Below are 17,246 nucleotides of genomic sequence, written 5' to 3'. Positions count from 1 at the left end.
AACTTCTTTACAAAAGAAATAAAATAAATGTAATTTGTTAACACAGATGAGCCGTAGAAGAAAACACCACACTAGGATCTGCTTCAGGATCGATTCGTGAAAGGAGACGCAGGTCAGGTCAGTGTCCGGTTCTTACTCATCCGAATTGAAGCCGACCGGTGCCAATTCTTTCTCCCTCTCTCCTACCTCTTCGCGCTTGTTCTTTGTTCTTTTTTTGTAATGGATTTTGACTTTTTGAGGATTTAGGGTTTCAAATGATGGTGAAATACTTTCTATTCAGTTCTGTGTCAAAGACCCAGATTGTGTATCGTTTTAAGATGTAGACTTGTTTATCTGTCTGTGCGTGTTTGCATACCTGGGTGCGATTTGCAAATTGGTATTGGCTGATTTTTGTTGGTTCCTAATTTGATGTTTACTTGTTCTTCGATCTTTGAGAAACTTGGTTTTTAGATCAAATGTTTGTTTTTAATTGTTTCGGTCTTTGGTTTGATTGTTTGGTTGTGTTAATGCTTTGATTTATTATTGACATTCTGATCTCTTGTCAGACAAAAACACGATGAATCCTGCGGAATTAAGATATTTGGAAGAAGAGGACACTCCAATAACGAAGACATTAAAGGGAGCAACTAGTGGTTTCGTTGCTGGAAATATTTGGGGAACTATTGTTGCTACATGGCACGATGTGCCTCGTGTAGAGAGAAGTGTTGCACTTCCTGGGCTGATAAGGACTCTTAAGATGATGGGTAACTATGGGGTGACTTTTGCTGCCATTGGTGGTGTTTATATTGGTGTGGAGCAGCTGCTTCAAAATTACAGGATGAAGAGGGACTTTGTAAATGGAGCTGTTGGAGGTTTTGCTGCTGGAGCTTCTGTCATTGGTTTCAAAGGTAATTACTTGTTTTGGTGAATCCACATTTGCATGATTTCTCTTTGCATATTTTCTAATATTGATGTGGGGAATCAGTTTTTGTGGCTTTAGATCTTGTTGTCAAGTTTTCTTAGCTTAACCTTGTCTGTTTTTTATAGTCGTTGTGCTTATATCCTTTTTTATTTGGTGAAAAACTGGATAAAACATTAAGAACATGAATGACATACAAATGAGAGTATTTACACCCTCAAATAACAATCTTATGATCCATTAATGGATTGTACATCTTCACATTTTATTGGATCTTCCAAAGGATCTTTTTCCCGAGACAACAATGGACATCGTTTTCAGAATCAGACTCCACTGCAACATTATGCCAACCAAACACTTGTGCCTGGGACAGAGCCCAAAGAATTGTAGATACATAATAGATTAGTGGATCCAATGAACTTAGACTAACCCATTGAAACATGATGAGTTTTCCAAAATGATCTCTCGCTATTAAATCATCTATAGATCACACCAAAGCAATACTAATTTTGATTGTACCAGGAATTGGGGGTTCCCCTTTTCAAGGTATCCTAATCTTAGGAGTGGGAACCTTAGAATGGTGTTTCATAATGTTTCTCCATTCATCCCACCAGCCTTAATAGCTAATTGTCGTTACATGACAAGGTTTTATATTCTCATATGCTATTTTTTTCACATATCATTAAATGTTTTGAGCTATTTCTTTTTGGTAGGGCATGATTGGAGTGAGGTTGATTCTCAATGTTGTTATATATGTAAGAATAAATTATGTAGGGCCTTGTTTGATCTTAAGGGTTATTTGAATAACAATTGGTTATTTTAAAATAACCTTGTTTGATGTAGGTTTTAAAAATTAATTTATATTGAGTAAAAGACATTAAAAGTATGAATATACAATGAAAACATAAATTTGTTTTTTTTTATTAAATAGAGAGTATTTTGGTCTTTTTGTTGATGATTTGAATGATGTGATTGATGAGTAGATTGTTGATTGGATAGTGGGTTATTTGAAATTAATCTGAAATAACCATACTAAACAAGGCCATGATGATTTAGACTTATTTGCTAGCTTTTCAAATTCTGTAGTTGCACCCAAGGGCATTATCTTTTGGGAAGAAATGCTAAGATGTTCATTCAGATTTCATTAGAACATGTGAAAGCTAAAACAACCAAGTCTTAATGTTCATTCTAATATAGCTTTTTGAGACCTAAGGTTGGGGTCTAACATATTATGATGCATTTTTCTCATTAGATGAACAAAGTCCAAACTTTTTCCTTGATTTGAAATACGTGTGTTTGTATATTGATGATACAATGTTGAATGTATATGTAACGTATCAGCCTAGAGATCTAGGATTTGTAGATGAGAAGAGAACGTCATAAGCCTTTGGATGAGAGAAGATTCAATCATACCTTTTTTTTCTGTGAGACAAACAAAATTTAATTAGGCGATTAATCATTTGTATCTGGATTAGATCCAGAAACAGAAAGTTGTACCCGTATACTATTTACTTATATATCCCTACTATTTAGCATGAGTTCCACTATATTATCTTCTTCTATTTATCTTTCAATTTCCTATGCTTAATGTATGAAATGAATTAAACACAAAACAAGTGGGCCGTGGCTTATAGATATGTGATATTGGCAGCGAGAAGCATTCCAATTGCGCTTGCTGCTGGAGCGTCATTGGCATTTACATCTGGTGTGATCGATGTTGGAGGTCAAACCACGAGAATTGACACAGGCAAGGAGTACTACCCTTATGAGACGAAAAAGAGGCCTAATGTCAATAACTGACCTCTTATTTTCAAGGGGGAGTTCTTTGCAGCCTGACTAGCTGAAGCTCAATATGCTTACGATTTTAGCATGCTGAAAACTGTTTTGATTTTCCGTGAGTTTTCATGACGCAACTGTGTTCTGGATGCTTGAAAGAAAAAATTATTCAATAAATTTGCACCTTTACATTATTGTTTGGAATTCTATTGGTTGGTTTAGTACAATGAGGATATTTATGGGTTATGAATCTGGATTCAGATCTGGTAGAGTAATTGTCTGAATTGTTGCCAGATTAAGTTCAGAAATATTGTGATCAATTTATGAGCAATCTGATTGAAATGACTTTTTCAATGTTATCATTGTCTCCTTTTGAATGATCTTTATTTTCTTACCATAATCTTTCTGTACTCAAATGTTCATCTTTTGATTTTCTGCATATTGATTGTCAAATTGAATAATATTAATAATAGAAACCTTCATATACTGTGAAACATATTCTTCAGTCTTAAGCTAACTACATGAGAAATATACTTTTTTATTTTGAGTGGAAATCCAATGAGATCTTTTATGTTTTAGATTATTTATCATCTATAGGACTATAGGAGGTTGTTTGATCTTTGTTTTTTGGGATTTTTTTATTCAAAATTAATATATCCAAGTCATATTTTTTTTTTAACTATTTAATTTATTAATTAATTAAAAATAATATTTAGTGAAGAAACCTCTATTAGAGTTATAAAAAATTGATCTTTTAATTAAGTGAAGGGTTCACATTGATTCAAACAGGTCTTTAATAGTGTGACAAAAAAAAAAACATTCTAATTTACTTCGTCATTACTAATGCTGAGTTGTGTTACACGATAAAACATACATGCCCTAATAATTAATTCATAGTTTGGATCTAGTTTCTTTTTTTAATCAACATACATTTTTAAAAAAAATCATTTCATCTCATAGATTAAATACTAAACAACTCTTAAATTTATAGGTAAGAAGCAAACATCAACATCCAAATATACTAGGTCCATTTGAATATACATGATAAATTTATGAATATATCTCTAACTAATTTGTTTTCAAATGTGATGTCTTCAGATCTTGATCTACATTTAAATGAGAGTATTTTTTATTATCCCATTCTTGTCTAGATCCGAATTCACACTAAGACCTAGAAAGATTTTTCAAATAAACTCGAAATCAAATGAACTTGCATCCACAACAATGTGAAAAATCAAACACCCCTACAAAATAATCGTAGAGAAAATTTAGACCGGAACTATACCAATTATATCCAACCGAAATGAATCTCGCAATCTCAAAGCCAAAAGCTTCATGATCACATTATTTGAAATAAAATGAAGTATGAAATAAGCTTCAATTTCCAGGTAGTGTACATAAGGATAATGAGTATGACAGATCTATGTACGAATTGGATTAATCTTAGGTCCCAATACAAGAAAAATTTATTACTTACTAAACTTTTATATGTACAAATGTAAAAAATTGATAATAGACTAGTAATACAGTGTTTTTAAAGTAAGCTTGTGTATATTCTTCCATATATTGATTCTCTGAAAGTGCATTTGTTTTTTGTTTTGTTTTTTAATTTTGTTTTTTTATTAAGTTCAACTTTTCTCCTAAATTTGAAATTACATTATGTTCAACCTCTACAACTTAAAATTATAGCTCCTTTTCTAGTATTATTGTTCCATCAATCTATAACCCTTCTTGGAAAGAAATGAAACTACAAGACAAAATCTAACCATCTAAAATCTCAGCTGGATCCCCGTTACGAAAAACTCTGTATCCTATGTGCCCTCTGACAGTGAGGGGGTGTAATTATTAAAAAAATAAAAATAAATAAATTACATTTTCATCTCTTCCATATGAGAGGGCACATAGAGCAAGGAGTTTGAGTAACAGGGGATCCCGCCTAGGGCAGTAAATGAGGTAAGTTGCTCGTGAGTCGCTTGCGAGCCGCTCAATCAAAGCTCGACTTGAGTTTAACTTTGACCAAGTTCGAGTCGAGCTCTAACTCATATAATACTTGCTCGATGACTTGTTGAGTTTTTCGAACATTATAATAAAAAATATATTTATTAATTCATTTATTTTTATATTAAACCCTATTGAAAATTTAATTTTAGTTTATGTTTTTCGAGCCGAACTTGTAGGTAAATATTCGAGTCGAGCTAAACAATTTTTAATCGAGTCGAATTTGAGTTTGAGTTGGCTTGAGCTCGACTTAACTCTCATTTCCAACCCTAATCCCACTCCCTCAAATCTGGCCAACCCTATATATTACCCAACATATTTTAGTCATCCAACTTTTAGGGTATACATCATCTCAAGGTATGAGATAGCCCATAAAACAATTGATAAATTTTTGTAAACCTACTTGAAATACCTGTAAATATTCGAATTGAGCTAAACAATTTTTAATCGTGTCGAATTTGAGTTTGAGTTTAAGTTGGCTTGAGCTCGGCTTGACTCTCATTTTCAACCCTAATCCCACTCCATCAAATCTGGCCAACCCTATATATATTACCCAACATATTTAGTCATCCAACTTTTAGGGTATACATCAATCTCAATGTATGAGATAGCCCATAAAACACTTAATAAATTTTTGTAAACCTACTTGAAATACCTAATTTTTCTTTCATTGTCACAAATTTATTCACCAAAGTGTGACTAAAACCAAGAAGATAAGTATTGAACTATTGATTATAATCACTTGAAAAAATTGTCTCTAAATATTATTTCATAAAAAACTAAAAAAAAGATATAAAATAAAAAGTTGATAGTTTAGAAAATAATAATTGATTCCAATAAATGAATGAAGATAAATAAAGTAGATGACTTTAGTGAAAAAGGTAGGTTGGTTGTATATTCATCTCAAAGTCCTTTTTCACACAATCAATCCCTTCTCCCCTCTTTCTCTCTCACTGTACCGTCCATCTATCATCTGTCATCGACTCATAGCTCATATCCTTTCTTAACAAAAAGCATTCACTCTTCCACCTAACACGTCGCCAATCTGCGAACGATTCCATCCGGATCTTCTCATTCCTTCAGGTAATCTTTGAATCATCTCTTTTCAATCCTCTTTTTCTATATTATCCATGTAACAAGAACCTCATTCATCACAGAATGAACAAACAAACTTGTTCTTCACAATGTGTTTCATGGATTCTATGAATTGATGTTTATGTGCTCCATTTCTTATCGTTATTCGCACTTTTTTGTTTTGTTTTGTTTTCTTTTCTGGTAGGATATGAACTTAGGTCTTGACGTCTCAGATCTAGAGTGAGATAGCTTGTTTTAACCTCTACATTAAGGATCTCTGCAATTTCTGAGTAAAGATGCAGAGGCCTCCTCCGATGGAAGATTTTTCTCTAAAAGAGACGAAACCTCACCTTGGTGGTGGTAAGGTTACTGGTGATAAGCTTACCAGTACATACGACTTGGTTGAGCAAATGCAATATCTCTACGTTCGTGTCGTTAAAGCAAAGGATTTACCTCCAAAAGACATGACTGGAAGTTGCGATCCGTATGTGGAAGTTAAGCTTGGAAACTACAAAGGAACTACTCGTCATTTCGAGAAGAAGAGTAATCCTGAATGGAATCAAGTGTTTGCTTTCTCGAAAGATCGTCTTCAAGCTTCCATGCTTGAAATTATAGTTAAGGATAAAGATTTATTGAAGGATGATTTCATTGGCCGTGTTTGGTTCGATCTTCATGAGATCCCTAAACGTGTTCCTCCTGATAGTCCTCTGGCGCCACAATGGTATCGTTTGGAGCATAAAAACGGGAATAAAATCCATGGAGAATTGATGTTGGCGGTTTGGATGGGAACTCAAGCTGATGAAGCATTTCCCGATGCTTGGCATACTGATGCTGCGACTGTCGGAGGCTCGGACGGTTTAGCGAATATGCGATCCAAGGTTTATTTATCGCCCAAGCTATGGTATCTTAGGGTTAACGCAATTGAAGCTCAAGATTTAATCCCAACTGATAAAACTCGATTTCCTGAAGTTTTTGTTAAGGCTGTTATTGGAAATCAGATGTTGAGAACTCGGATTTCGACTAGTAAGACGATTAATCCAATGTGGAACGAGGATTTGATGTTTGTTGCGGCTGAACCGTTCGATGATGCCTTGATCTTGAGCGTTGAAGAGAGAGTTGGGTCGAATAAGGATGAACTTCTCGGGAGATGTGTGATTCCTTTGCAGTATGTTGATAGGAGGTTGGATCATAAACCGATTGTTTCGAAATGGTATAGTATTGAGAAGCATGTTGTGATTATGGAGGGCGAGAAGAAGAAGGAGATGAAGTTTTCGAGTCGGATTCATATGAGGATTTGTTTGGAGGGGGGTTATCATGTTCTCGACGAGTCGACTCATTACAGTAGTGATCTTAAACCTACTGCTAAGCAGCTTTGGAAGCAGAATATTGGGATTCTTGAATTGGGTATTTTGAGTGCTCACGCATTATCTCCGATGAAGATGAAAGAAGGGGGGCGTGCGACAACCGATGCTTACTGCATTGCGAAATATGGGCAGAAATGGGTTCGTTCGAGAACCATTGTCGATAGCTTTACGCCGAAGTGGAACGAGCAGTACACTTGGGAGGTTTTCGATCCTTGCACTGTTTTAACTATAGGTGTGTTTGATAACTGTCATTTGGTTAACGATAAGAATGGGGGAGGAGGGGTGAGGGATTCGAGGATCGGGAAGGTTAGGATTCGGTTATCGACGTTGGAAACAGAGCGTGTTTATACGCACGCGTATCCGCTCTTGGTTTTGCATAACTCGGGAGTGAAGAAGATGGGGGAGATTCAGTTGGCAGTTAGGTTTACTTGTTCTTCACTTCTAAACATGATGAATACTTATTCACTTCCATTGTTACCAAAAATGCATTATATTCATCCGCTAACGATATCCCAGCTCGATAGTTTGAGGCACCAGGCGACTCAGATAGTCTCGGTTAGGCTTAGTCGAGCCGAGCCTCCGTTGAGAAAAGAGACAGTGGAGTACATGCTCGATGTAGGATCCCACATGTGGAGTATGAGGAGAAGCAAGGCGAATTTTCTAAGAATAATGGGGGTTTTGGGCGGTTTGATTGCGGTTGGGAAATGGTTCGATTCGATATGCAATTGGAAGAACCCGATCACAACGGTTCTGATTCACGTTCTGTTTCTGATACTGGTTCTATACCCCGAGCTGATTTTACCAACGGTTTTCCTCTACCTGTTTTTGATCGGAGTTTGGTACTATAGGTGGAGGCCGAGGCACCCTCCTCACATGGACACACGTTTGTCGTGCGCTGATAATGCCCATCCGGATGAGCTTGATGAGGAATTCGATACGTTTCCGACTTCTCGTCCGAACGATATTGTTCGAATGAGGTACGATAGGTTGAGGAGTATTGCGGGGAGGATTCAGACTGTGGTTGGGGATTTGGCGACTCAGGGAGAGAGGTTTCAGTCGCTGCTGAGCTGGCGGGATCCTCGGGCGACGGCTCTGTTTGTGATGTTCTGTTTAGTTGCTGCGGTTGTTTTGTATGTGACGCCGTTTCAGGTGGTGGCGCTTCTGAGTGGTTTTTATGTTTTGAGACATCCTAGGTTTCGTCATAAGTTGCCTTCGGTTCCACTTAATTTCTTCAGGAGGTTGCCAGCGAGAACAGACTGTATGTTATGAAGGGAAAGACATAGAATCAGCTTCAATGTTTGGTTGGCCCTGGAATTTGTTTGTTGGGGATCTTCTTCTTATTATTATTCTCTTATGGTGTGTAATCTATCTATCAGTCTATCTTAATATTCAATCTTTGTTGTTATGAATTTGGAATGCTTTGATTGTTATGGAACTGGGTAATATGTGTAATGTAAATCCTACCATGGACATGGTTTTGAGTTGAGACTCTGAAATGGCATCAAAGCTCTCTCTTTTAGATCATCATCTTCTTTTATAATATTTAATCTCATAATTATTGATGGATATAGAATTTTCTTGTTTATATAGGAATGATTTCAGAGAAAAATAATTTAAAAAGAGCATATTATATAGACACTCAACCTATTCCTTAAAACAAAAATATATAATATTTAAAGAAGTTATTTTAAACTAGGAAAATTTCCGTGCGATGCACACGGATGAGGATAAAAATAAAATAAATAAAATAAATTATAATAATATTTATTCAATATTTTAAATTATTAAAATAAAAAATATAACGCTCTTATTCCACATTTTATTCACTTCGATAAAACAACTTATTTTCTCACATGTTTCATCACATATTTTTTCTGAATGAATCTCTCATTCGTGACTTTACACTTTAACTTTGTCAATCAAATATTTGATTCATATTTTTTAATAATTAGCATTGTGACCTCACACTTTGGCCAATTAAATATTTGATTCATATTTCTTTAACCACTTTCAAATGATATCGGTCTATTATCCCTCGACAAACCACATCTCAATCACATTTGGTTAAATGTTGTACTTGTTTTGTTAGGTTGCAAGTTCGAAACCTACAAATAACATTTTTAAATTTATTTTTAACCGTTTTAAGTTTATGGGCGGATCAACCCACAATCCGACCCAAGTATCCATTTACTCTCACATAAATATCCAAATTAATCACAGCTCTCGACCCGACAATCCGGACACTTTAAAAATTAAGCATCATTATATATATATAGATTAGTTAGTTAAAAATTTGAACTTTTATTATTAAAATGTCTCGCGTTCATCAAATTTGGTGTTGAATCTTAAATATAAAGTGTTATTAGCTTAGTTGGTTAAAGGGTTGTATTTGTTTTGTTAGGTTGCAAGTTCGAAACCTACAAATAACATTTTTAAATTTATTTTTAACCGTTTTAAGTTTATGGACGGGTCAACCCACAATCCGACCCAAGTATCAATTTACTCTCACATAAATATCCAAATTAACCACAGCTCTCGACCCGGCAATCCGGACACTTTAAAAATTAAGCATCATTATATATATATAGATTGGAGCTTGTTCAAAGGGAAATTTGACTAAATAACCTCAAAGACGAGGTTATTTGAGCTGGTGGTAATTTAATAATTAAATTGCGCTCGTGGTCTTTTTATTTTTTTTTGACGAAATTGCCCTTTTCGCGAAACGCGAAGGGACTTCCCGTTTCGCTAAGAACTTCCCGTTTCGCTAAGGACTTATCGTTTCGCTAAATACATAAACATGAGTTGTCTTAGCTCCGCTGGTAGAATGTGTGGCTTTTAACCATGTGGTTGTGGGTTCGATTCCCACAGATGGTGTTTTTATAGTTTTTTTTTTTTACTTTTGCATAAATCAAATGCTCATTTGTAGAGAAATGGTTATGTTTTAATTTGATGCATAAATGAAATGGTATAGAAAATGTTTGTTATGGTTATGTTTTAATTTGATGCATAAATGAAATGGTATAGATGTTTTAATTTGATGCATAAATGAAATGGTATAGAAAATGTTTGTTATGGTTATGTTTTAATTTGATGCATAAATGAAATGGTATAGAAAATGTTTGTTATGGTTATGTTTTAATTTGATGCATAAATGAAATGGTATAGAAAATGTTTGTTTGTTTTTTTTACTTTTGCATAAATCAAATGTTCATTTGTAGAGAAATGATTATGTTTTAATTTGATACATAAATGAAATTGTATAGAAAATAAGAGTATAATTGAAATTTGTTTGTTTGATTGATTGTAGTTTCGAGAGGGATTGGCTACGGAAAGATCTGAACGTGATTGGGTTTGGGTTGATCGGATGGTTAGCACCTTCCAGTATTCCGGCGATCAACGGACTCTTTCCAGCATTGGGACTGAGCAATTAAAATATATTTATGTTTCTTTCTAATATTAATATACATAAACAAGTAAACAAACATGTTAGGGCTGGTTACTTGGCACTTGAGATTGTTCTTGGCATTGACTTTGAACAAATTGGATTCAAGGGCAGGACTGAAGATTACTTCAGTAAATAAATAAATTAATTCTAATTAAGAAAATAATAATATGTAAAAAGTGAACTACTTTCTTTGGTATTTGTTAATGAATGTTTAAGCTGCTTTTGATATTTGTTAATGAATGTTTAAGCTGCTTTTGTTTCATTTCTTTCTATACAATTTCATTTATGTATCAAATTAAAACATAACCATTTCTCTACAAATGAACATTTGATTTATGCAAAAATAAAAAAAAACAAACAAACATTTTCTATACCATTTCATTTATGCATCAAATTAAAACATAACCATAACAAACATTTTCTATACCATTTCATTTATGCATCAAATTAAAACATAACCATAACAAACATTTTCTATACCATTTCATTTATGCATCAAATTAAAACATAACCATAACAAACATTTTCTATACCATTTCATTTATGCATCAAATTAAAACATCTATACCATTTCATTTATGCATCAAATTAAAACATAACCATAACAAACATTTTTTATACCATTTCATTTATGCATCAAATTAAAACATCTATACCATTTCATTTATGCATCAAATTAAAACATAACCATTTCTCTACAAATGAGCATTTGATTTATGCAAAAGTAAAAAAAAAAACTATAAAAAACACCATTTGTGGGAATCGAACCCACAACCACATGGTTAAAAACCACACATTCTACCAGCTGAGCTAAGACGACTAATGTTTACGTATTTAGCGAAACGATAAGTCCTTAGCGAAACGGGAAGTCCTTAGCGAAACGGGAAGTCCTTCGCGTTTCGCGAAAAGGACAATTTCGTCAAAAAAAAATAAAAAGACCACGAGCGCAATTTAATTATTAAATTACCACCAGTTCAAATAACCTCATCTTTGAAGTTATTTAGTCAAATTTCCCTGTTCAAATTGCGGTTTTAAAAAATTAGAAAAAAAAAATAATAATGATAGTTAATAATTTTGAAAGGATAATAATTATTTTTGATAAAAAATTTATAAGATATTAATATATATAAATAAAATAAAAAATAAAAATTTAATAATTGAAATAAAATATATTTTTCTTTTATCTTCTTGTGGTGTTGGCCTTATGCTGCCTATAATTTTAGGTTCCTCGCAAACTAAACTTTCCAAACTAACGTACTTTGTTTATTCATTATAAAACTAACTTAATTTACCATTTAAATGCAATTTTATTTTAAATTATTATTTTTATAAATTTGATATATTAAATTATTATTTGTATAAACTAAATTATTTATATTTTGATATATAATTTAAATTATTATTTTTATAAATTTGATTATTTATATTTTGATATATAATTTAAATTATTATTTTTTTATAAATTTAATTATTTATATTTTTAATATATATATTTACATTTTAATTATTATTTATATAGTGTTAATAAATATTCTCTTTAGCATTTTAATAAATAATTAAAAAAATACTAATAAATTTAAAATATCTTAATCATAACAATATAATAATTAACCATTCATTAAAACGATTACAATCATCATTTATTTAAATTATTGACGATTTTGTTCAGGACAACGTTGATTAAGTCTCGTATGACTTTCTTGATCACACGTCTCACAAATGATGGTCGTAGTGGGTTATCCATTTCGGTTCGAATACGCTGGCTTTAATGTTTTCTTCTTTCTCAAATTTGTATATTAAAATATAAATAATCAAATTTAAAAAAAATAATAATAATTTAGATTATATATCAAAATATAAATAATCAAATCTATAAAAATAATAATTTAATATATCAAAATATAAATAATTTAGTTTATACAAATAATAATTTAAATATATAAAATTTATAAAAATAATGATTAAAATATATATATATATATAATGAATTTTAAATGGAATAAAAAAATTGAGTTTGAATAATAAACTAGGTTAATTTGAGAATAAATAAACAAAGTAGGTTAATTTGAGAAGTTGAACGCTAAACCATGTTAGTTTGGGAAATTGGAAGTAACATTGTTCTTTAAAAACCGTTTTGGTCATTTTTGGGCGTACCTTGGTCCGACCGGTGCGACCGATCCAACCGGTTGAACCACGGGTGGCACCGAAATTTTAAAAATAAATAAATTTAAATATATTAATACATAAATTGTATATATAATCATTTAAAAATATGAAAAATAATTATATAAATTCTAATTAAAGTCAATAACTTGTCATATTCATATTTTTTTTTATAATTAAAATAACAAATATCCATAATTCTCTTCAATAATTTGTCATATTCATATTTTTTATAATCAAAATAACAAATATCCATAATTATTTACCGCAAATAAAGTGAACATAAAATTATCAAAGTTACACCCAACAAATATGAAGTCTCCTTAACTAAGAAAAAGGAAATAGTTACATATTTATATGAGTTGCAACCTAATTAATAATTAGGGGATTTTATAAATTAAAATCAGACCAAATTTAAAATTAAATGACAACCAATGAAGTAAGTAGGTGCTAGAAATTTATAGAAACATCTAATTTTAAGTAAACTTGAATAATATATAAGAAAAGGGACATGTGTAATAATATTATAAATTGACTATAATAAATGAGAATAGTGAAAAGTCCCCATAACTCTTTAATGTTTCTTAAGCATTTCTACTCACACTCTACGTCTCTACCTGCAATCATCAAAAATCAAAAGAATCCAATACATTAATTAATGGGTAATTCCAAACATTTTTAGCGGCCCAAGAAGCAACATCTCCGACCCCTTTTCCACTATCGACCTCTTCGCGGGTTTCTCTTTCTCAAGTTTACAAATCGATAATATTGTGTCCTCCATCCGCGAGACCTCTGCGTTCGCCAATACAAGAATCGACTTGAAGGAGATACCGGAGGCACACGTATTCAAGGTTGATCAGTCTGGCCTGAAACGACAGAGAAAATTCAACATCCTTGTAGCTCTACTATGTCTGGAGGAGAAATACACCATTTTGAACCGGAATTATCGAGTTTAATTTTCGGGCTGAACCGGACCGAATTTTGACCATTTCGAAAGGTAATCGTATTAAAGTTAAAATTCGGATCGCCCAATCAACCGTTTCTCAGTCGGATCGTCGATCGTATCGCGTATTTTAAAACTATGCTTCAAAGTCAAATTGAGAAATATCAAATGTCCATAATATTATAGCTTTGAAAAATTGAATAATAAAAAATTCATAATTATTTGTTAATTTATCTTTTTTATAATATATTCTTTTGTCAATATGGTAACAATTATTTAAAAAAAAAAAATAAAGAACTAATATGACACCTAATAGTTAATTTATAGTATTTGAAGAGGATATTTTCATTATTTATTTCTTTATAATTTTAATTTTGTAATTCTATTTATTTTATTCAGTTATTTTAGTTTTATAAATTATAAAATTTACTTATCATCGGAGTTTAAGTAATTTTGTTATTGACATGTTAAAGATTAAGAGTGCTTGTTTAAATATGAGAACAAGAATAAAATGAGAATAAGAATATGAATATAATTGATTATAAATGTGGAGAATGATTATTATTGAACAACCAAGTGTTCTTCAATGTTTCTGGCACTTCTTCAGGCATCCCGACGTTCGGATGCGGATGCTTGACCCGCTTCTACTGTTGTGCGCGTGCCCTGCCGAGAAAATAGACCATATTTCATGTATGGCTAGGTTTGGCTATGTTTCCGGCCGAGGAAGCCTACTACTGTCTTGTTGGTACTGTTTTCCGCCCACAGAGACGCATCCAACCTTATTTTCCAATGTCGCTCTCTTGTGTTCCATCTGACCATGAGCTGAATACCCTTGGCTAGTTTTCCTGACACCTGCGACCAAGGCGAATACAGGAATTTTTTTTCCACTTTTAAGGATTTTTTTTCCCATCGGTTGTAAAAATTATATGTATTACACTATTACGGGTAATAAGTCAACATATTAATCGAACGATTCCACGAATATATTTAATAAAATAAAATAAATATATGAAATTTAAAAAGTGATAAAATCATTCGATTTAAACTACAAATTTATACATTTAAAATTATATAGCTAAAAAATATTAGATTAAGAAAATACGTGAAATTAAGTTAATTAAGTTTTATATAAATGAAGACTATTATATAAATAAAGAAAATATTAAAGTATAATTTAGTTTTTCAGTCTAGTTTAGTCTAGTTTAATGAGAATATAAAAACAAAACAAAATATGAAAATAAGAAAGAAAAAAACACAAAATTGTTATAAAAAATATATTATCGAGTTAGTAGACACTCAAGAAGAAGACGATTATATAATATTAATATATAAAAAACTGTTTTGAAAGAATAAATAATATATTCTAAAACAATATAACTGTATTAATTTGTTTTTTAATATTAATTTTTAAAATTTTAAAATAATTTAAAATTAATAAATATAAAAGACTATTTTATCCTTATATTTATATAAATTATTATTTTAATCTTTATCTTATAAATAATATATATTTATTAATTATATTAAAAATAAAAAATAATAATACATATGTACTTTTAAATAAATAATATTATTATATGTTACACTATTTTATATATATGTCTTTAAACTTAATTTATATAAAGAAATCTTATTTATATATTAATTAAAATTGATATATTATTATAAATAAAACATTAATAATATAATAAAAAAAATTATTTATATATTAATTAAAATTGATGTATTAATATTATAAATAAAACATTAATAATAAAATAAAGTAGAGGACTTAATCACCTGACATCTCAGGTAAAGTTTATCCATAACACCATCTGGACAAACACTTATTTGCTTAGATTAGGTACATACATATATATAATTAATCAAATACCGAACTGAATCTCTTAAATCGATGTTGTAAGTCAAAACATTCCTCGCTTTATAAAAATTAGGTGACGATTCTCGAGTCGCGAGGTTTAATTAAACAAAAAATAAAAAATAGACATACGATGACTTCTCATTAAAATCTCAATCTCTCCCAAATTCTCCCCAATTCTACACAAGATAGTAACTTATAGAGTCATTTATAAAGTCTCGTTTTTCTCTTTAACTTTCGATCACGTTAAAATTAATTCTCTCACAATTTAAAAAATCGAGCAAAATTCAAAATCATTCATAAGCCTAGATTTACAAAGCTTGACACTATTTATTGTTATGCACAGTACTGAACGACAAGTCTTGGGATGATGATTGAATATTTGTATTAAGATTTCCAAGGGTAAATGAGAAAGTTCTACCGACTAAGGGAGCTAGAGGCACCTTAGGAAGAAAAAACTATCTCAATTGAGAATTTCACCCCATCTCCCTCATGAACCCCTTCTCGAAAGGAGACCCATGAGTGAAAACGAGGATCGATCACGAGGTGTCCTAAGCTTTCATCACGCGTCATCTCTCTATTATGAGATCACAAAGTCTCGTTAGCACATCTTAGTATGTAAATCAATATGTGTATATGTGGTGTCACACAACAGACACTCTAATTTACCTCAAATCAAAAAAGATGTGCCAAAAGTGTTGAATCCATATAAGCAAGTATGTTTGAGTTAAGTACCCTTTCATTAGAGTTTTTTAGTGTAAAAAAGTAATGTCTTTAGAAACAACAGTTTGTTTCGTGCTACGTATCACATCCCAACAGAGTTGCTAGTTTCTGTACGTATTTAAAATCAAACATATACGTATTTGACTCTTTATACGTAGTTTCTGTAGTTTGGTTACGCGTGCGTGAATTCTTTGGAATCCAGTAATTGGTTACGCGTGCGTGAAAAATGACATCGATACTATACCCACGCTCCAATCTATAAAGACGGTCTTTACTACGTAACTGTTGAGACATGATAATTTTACACTAAATAAATTTAAACTAAGTACACTTACACGATTAAAAGCCTAATCCTTTACATGTGACTAAGGGGAGCCATTCCATTCCTAGATATGCATTTAGAATAAGCGTGATTAAAAGGTAAAATTTACTTGTTACAAGAGAGGTAGAAAATAGTCAAAATATGAAACGGTAAAGAAAATATGAGAATCATGTATGAAATTTGGGCCGAGGTTCGAGAGATCTTGGAGGCTGAAGGAGGTTACAATTTGTTGAGATGTATGGACAAAAAAATAAAATTCAAATAACTTTCAAAAATATATTGGCCCAATTACAAATAACCATTTATTAAAGAAGGGCCGTGTTAATATATAAAATAATAAAATAAATCCTTGAAAGAAGTAGAAATAGGGGATCAGATGGTTTAAAATGAGAGTGCCCAATTGTCGTAACCAGGCGTGGGCGGACACTCTTCTCGCAAATTGCAAGATTATACCACTCCTCATATCCCATTTACTGCCTGAAGGATCATAAAAGTATAGTTATGCATAGCTTCCTATTTATACACCTCCACCTTATTTAATTTGCTTTTCTATCCGATGTGGGATATATATATATCAAATATTTTTTGAGTGACATTTTACATCTCCCCCATTATTCATTCAATCCTCTCCATTATGGTCAGTATAAAATAACTAAATAATATTTGTGTTTTTAGAATGAAT

At 31.5% G+C, this 17,246-nt stretch overlaps 2 protein-coding genes and 1 non-coding gene across 5 annotated transcripts; 2 read left to right on the top strand and 1 right to left on the bottom strand.

The window, feature by feature from the left end:
• The first annotated feature begins 17 nt into the window (after nt 1-17).
• On the top strand, nt 18-3,028 carry LOC124942599 (outer envelope pore protein 16-3, chloroplastic/mitochondrial). Of its 3 annotated transcripts, XR_007099711.1 has the most exons (4): nt 32-158; nt 546-887; nt 2,550-2,890; nt 2,969-3,028. XR_007099711.1 is itself a non-coding variant. In XM_047483131.1 (3 exons), the coding sequence occupies exons 2-3, from the start codon at nt 557-559 to the stop codon at nt 2,696-2,698; spliced, it is 480 nt and encodes a 159-aa protein (XP_047339087.1). In that variant the 5' UTR covers nt 18-117; nt 546-556; the 3' UTR covers nt 2,699-3,028. The 3 variants fall into 3 exon arrangements, 2 of the variants coding, with proteins under 2 accessions (XP_047339087.1, XP_047339086.1); XM_047483131.1 differs by having other exon boundaries at nt 18-117; nt 2,550-3,028; XM_047483130.1 differs by having other exon boundaries at nt 2,550-3,028.
• Nucleotides 3,029-5,579: 2,551 nt separating this feature from the next.
• Nucleotides 5,580-8,634, top strand: LOC124944086 (FT-interacting protein 3-like). Its single transcript, XM_047484548.1, has 2 exons — nt 5,580-5,755; nt 5,952-8,634. The coding sequence occupies exon 2, from the start codon at nt 6,043-6,045 to the stop codon at nt 8,377-8,379; it is 2,337 nt and encodes a 778-aa protein (XP_047340504.1). The 5' UTR covers nt 5,580-5,755; nt 5,952-6,042; the 3' UTR covers nt 8,380-8,634.
• An 8,298-nt stretch (nt 8,635-16,932) lies between these two features.
• Nucleotides 16,933-17,032, bottom strand: LOC124944248. The gene has a single exon (XR_007099887.1). It is a non-coding gene; the product is annotated as a small nucleolar RNA Z279/snoR105/snoR108 (small nucleolar RNA).
• Nucleotides 17,033-17,246: the final 214 nt, after the last annotated feature.

This window comes from Impatiens glandulifera, chromosome 6 (genome assembly GCF_907164915.1).
Source record: "Impatiens glandulifera chromosome 6, dImpGla2.1, whole genome shotgun sequence".
NCBI classification, from domain to species: domain Eukaryota; kingdom Viridiplantae; phylum Streptophyta; class Magnoliopsida; order Ericales; family Balsaminaceae; genus Impatiens; species Impatiens glandulifera.
Note: the sequence above shows the minus strand (reverse complement) of the source record. Positions and strands in the feature narration are given on the sequence as shown.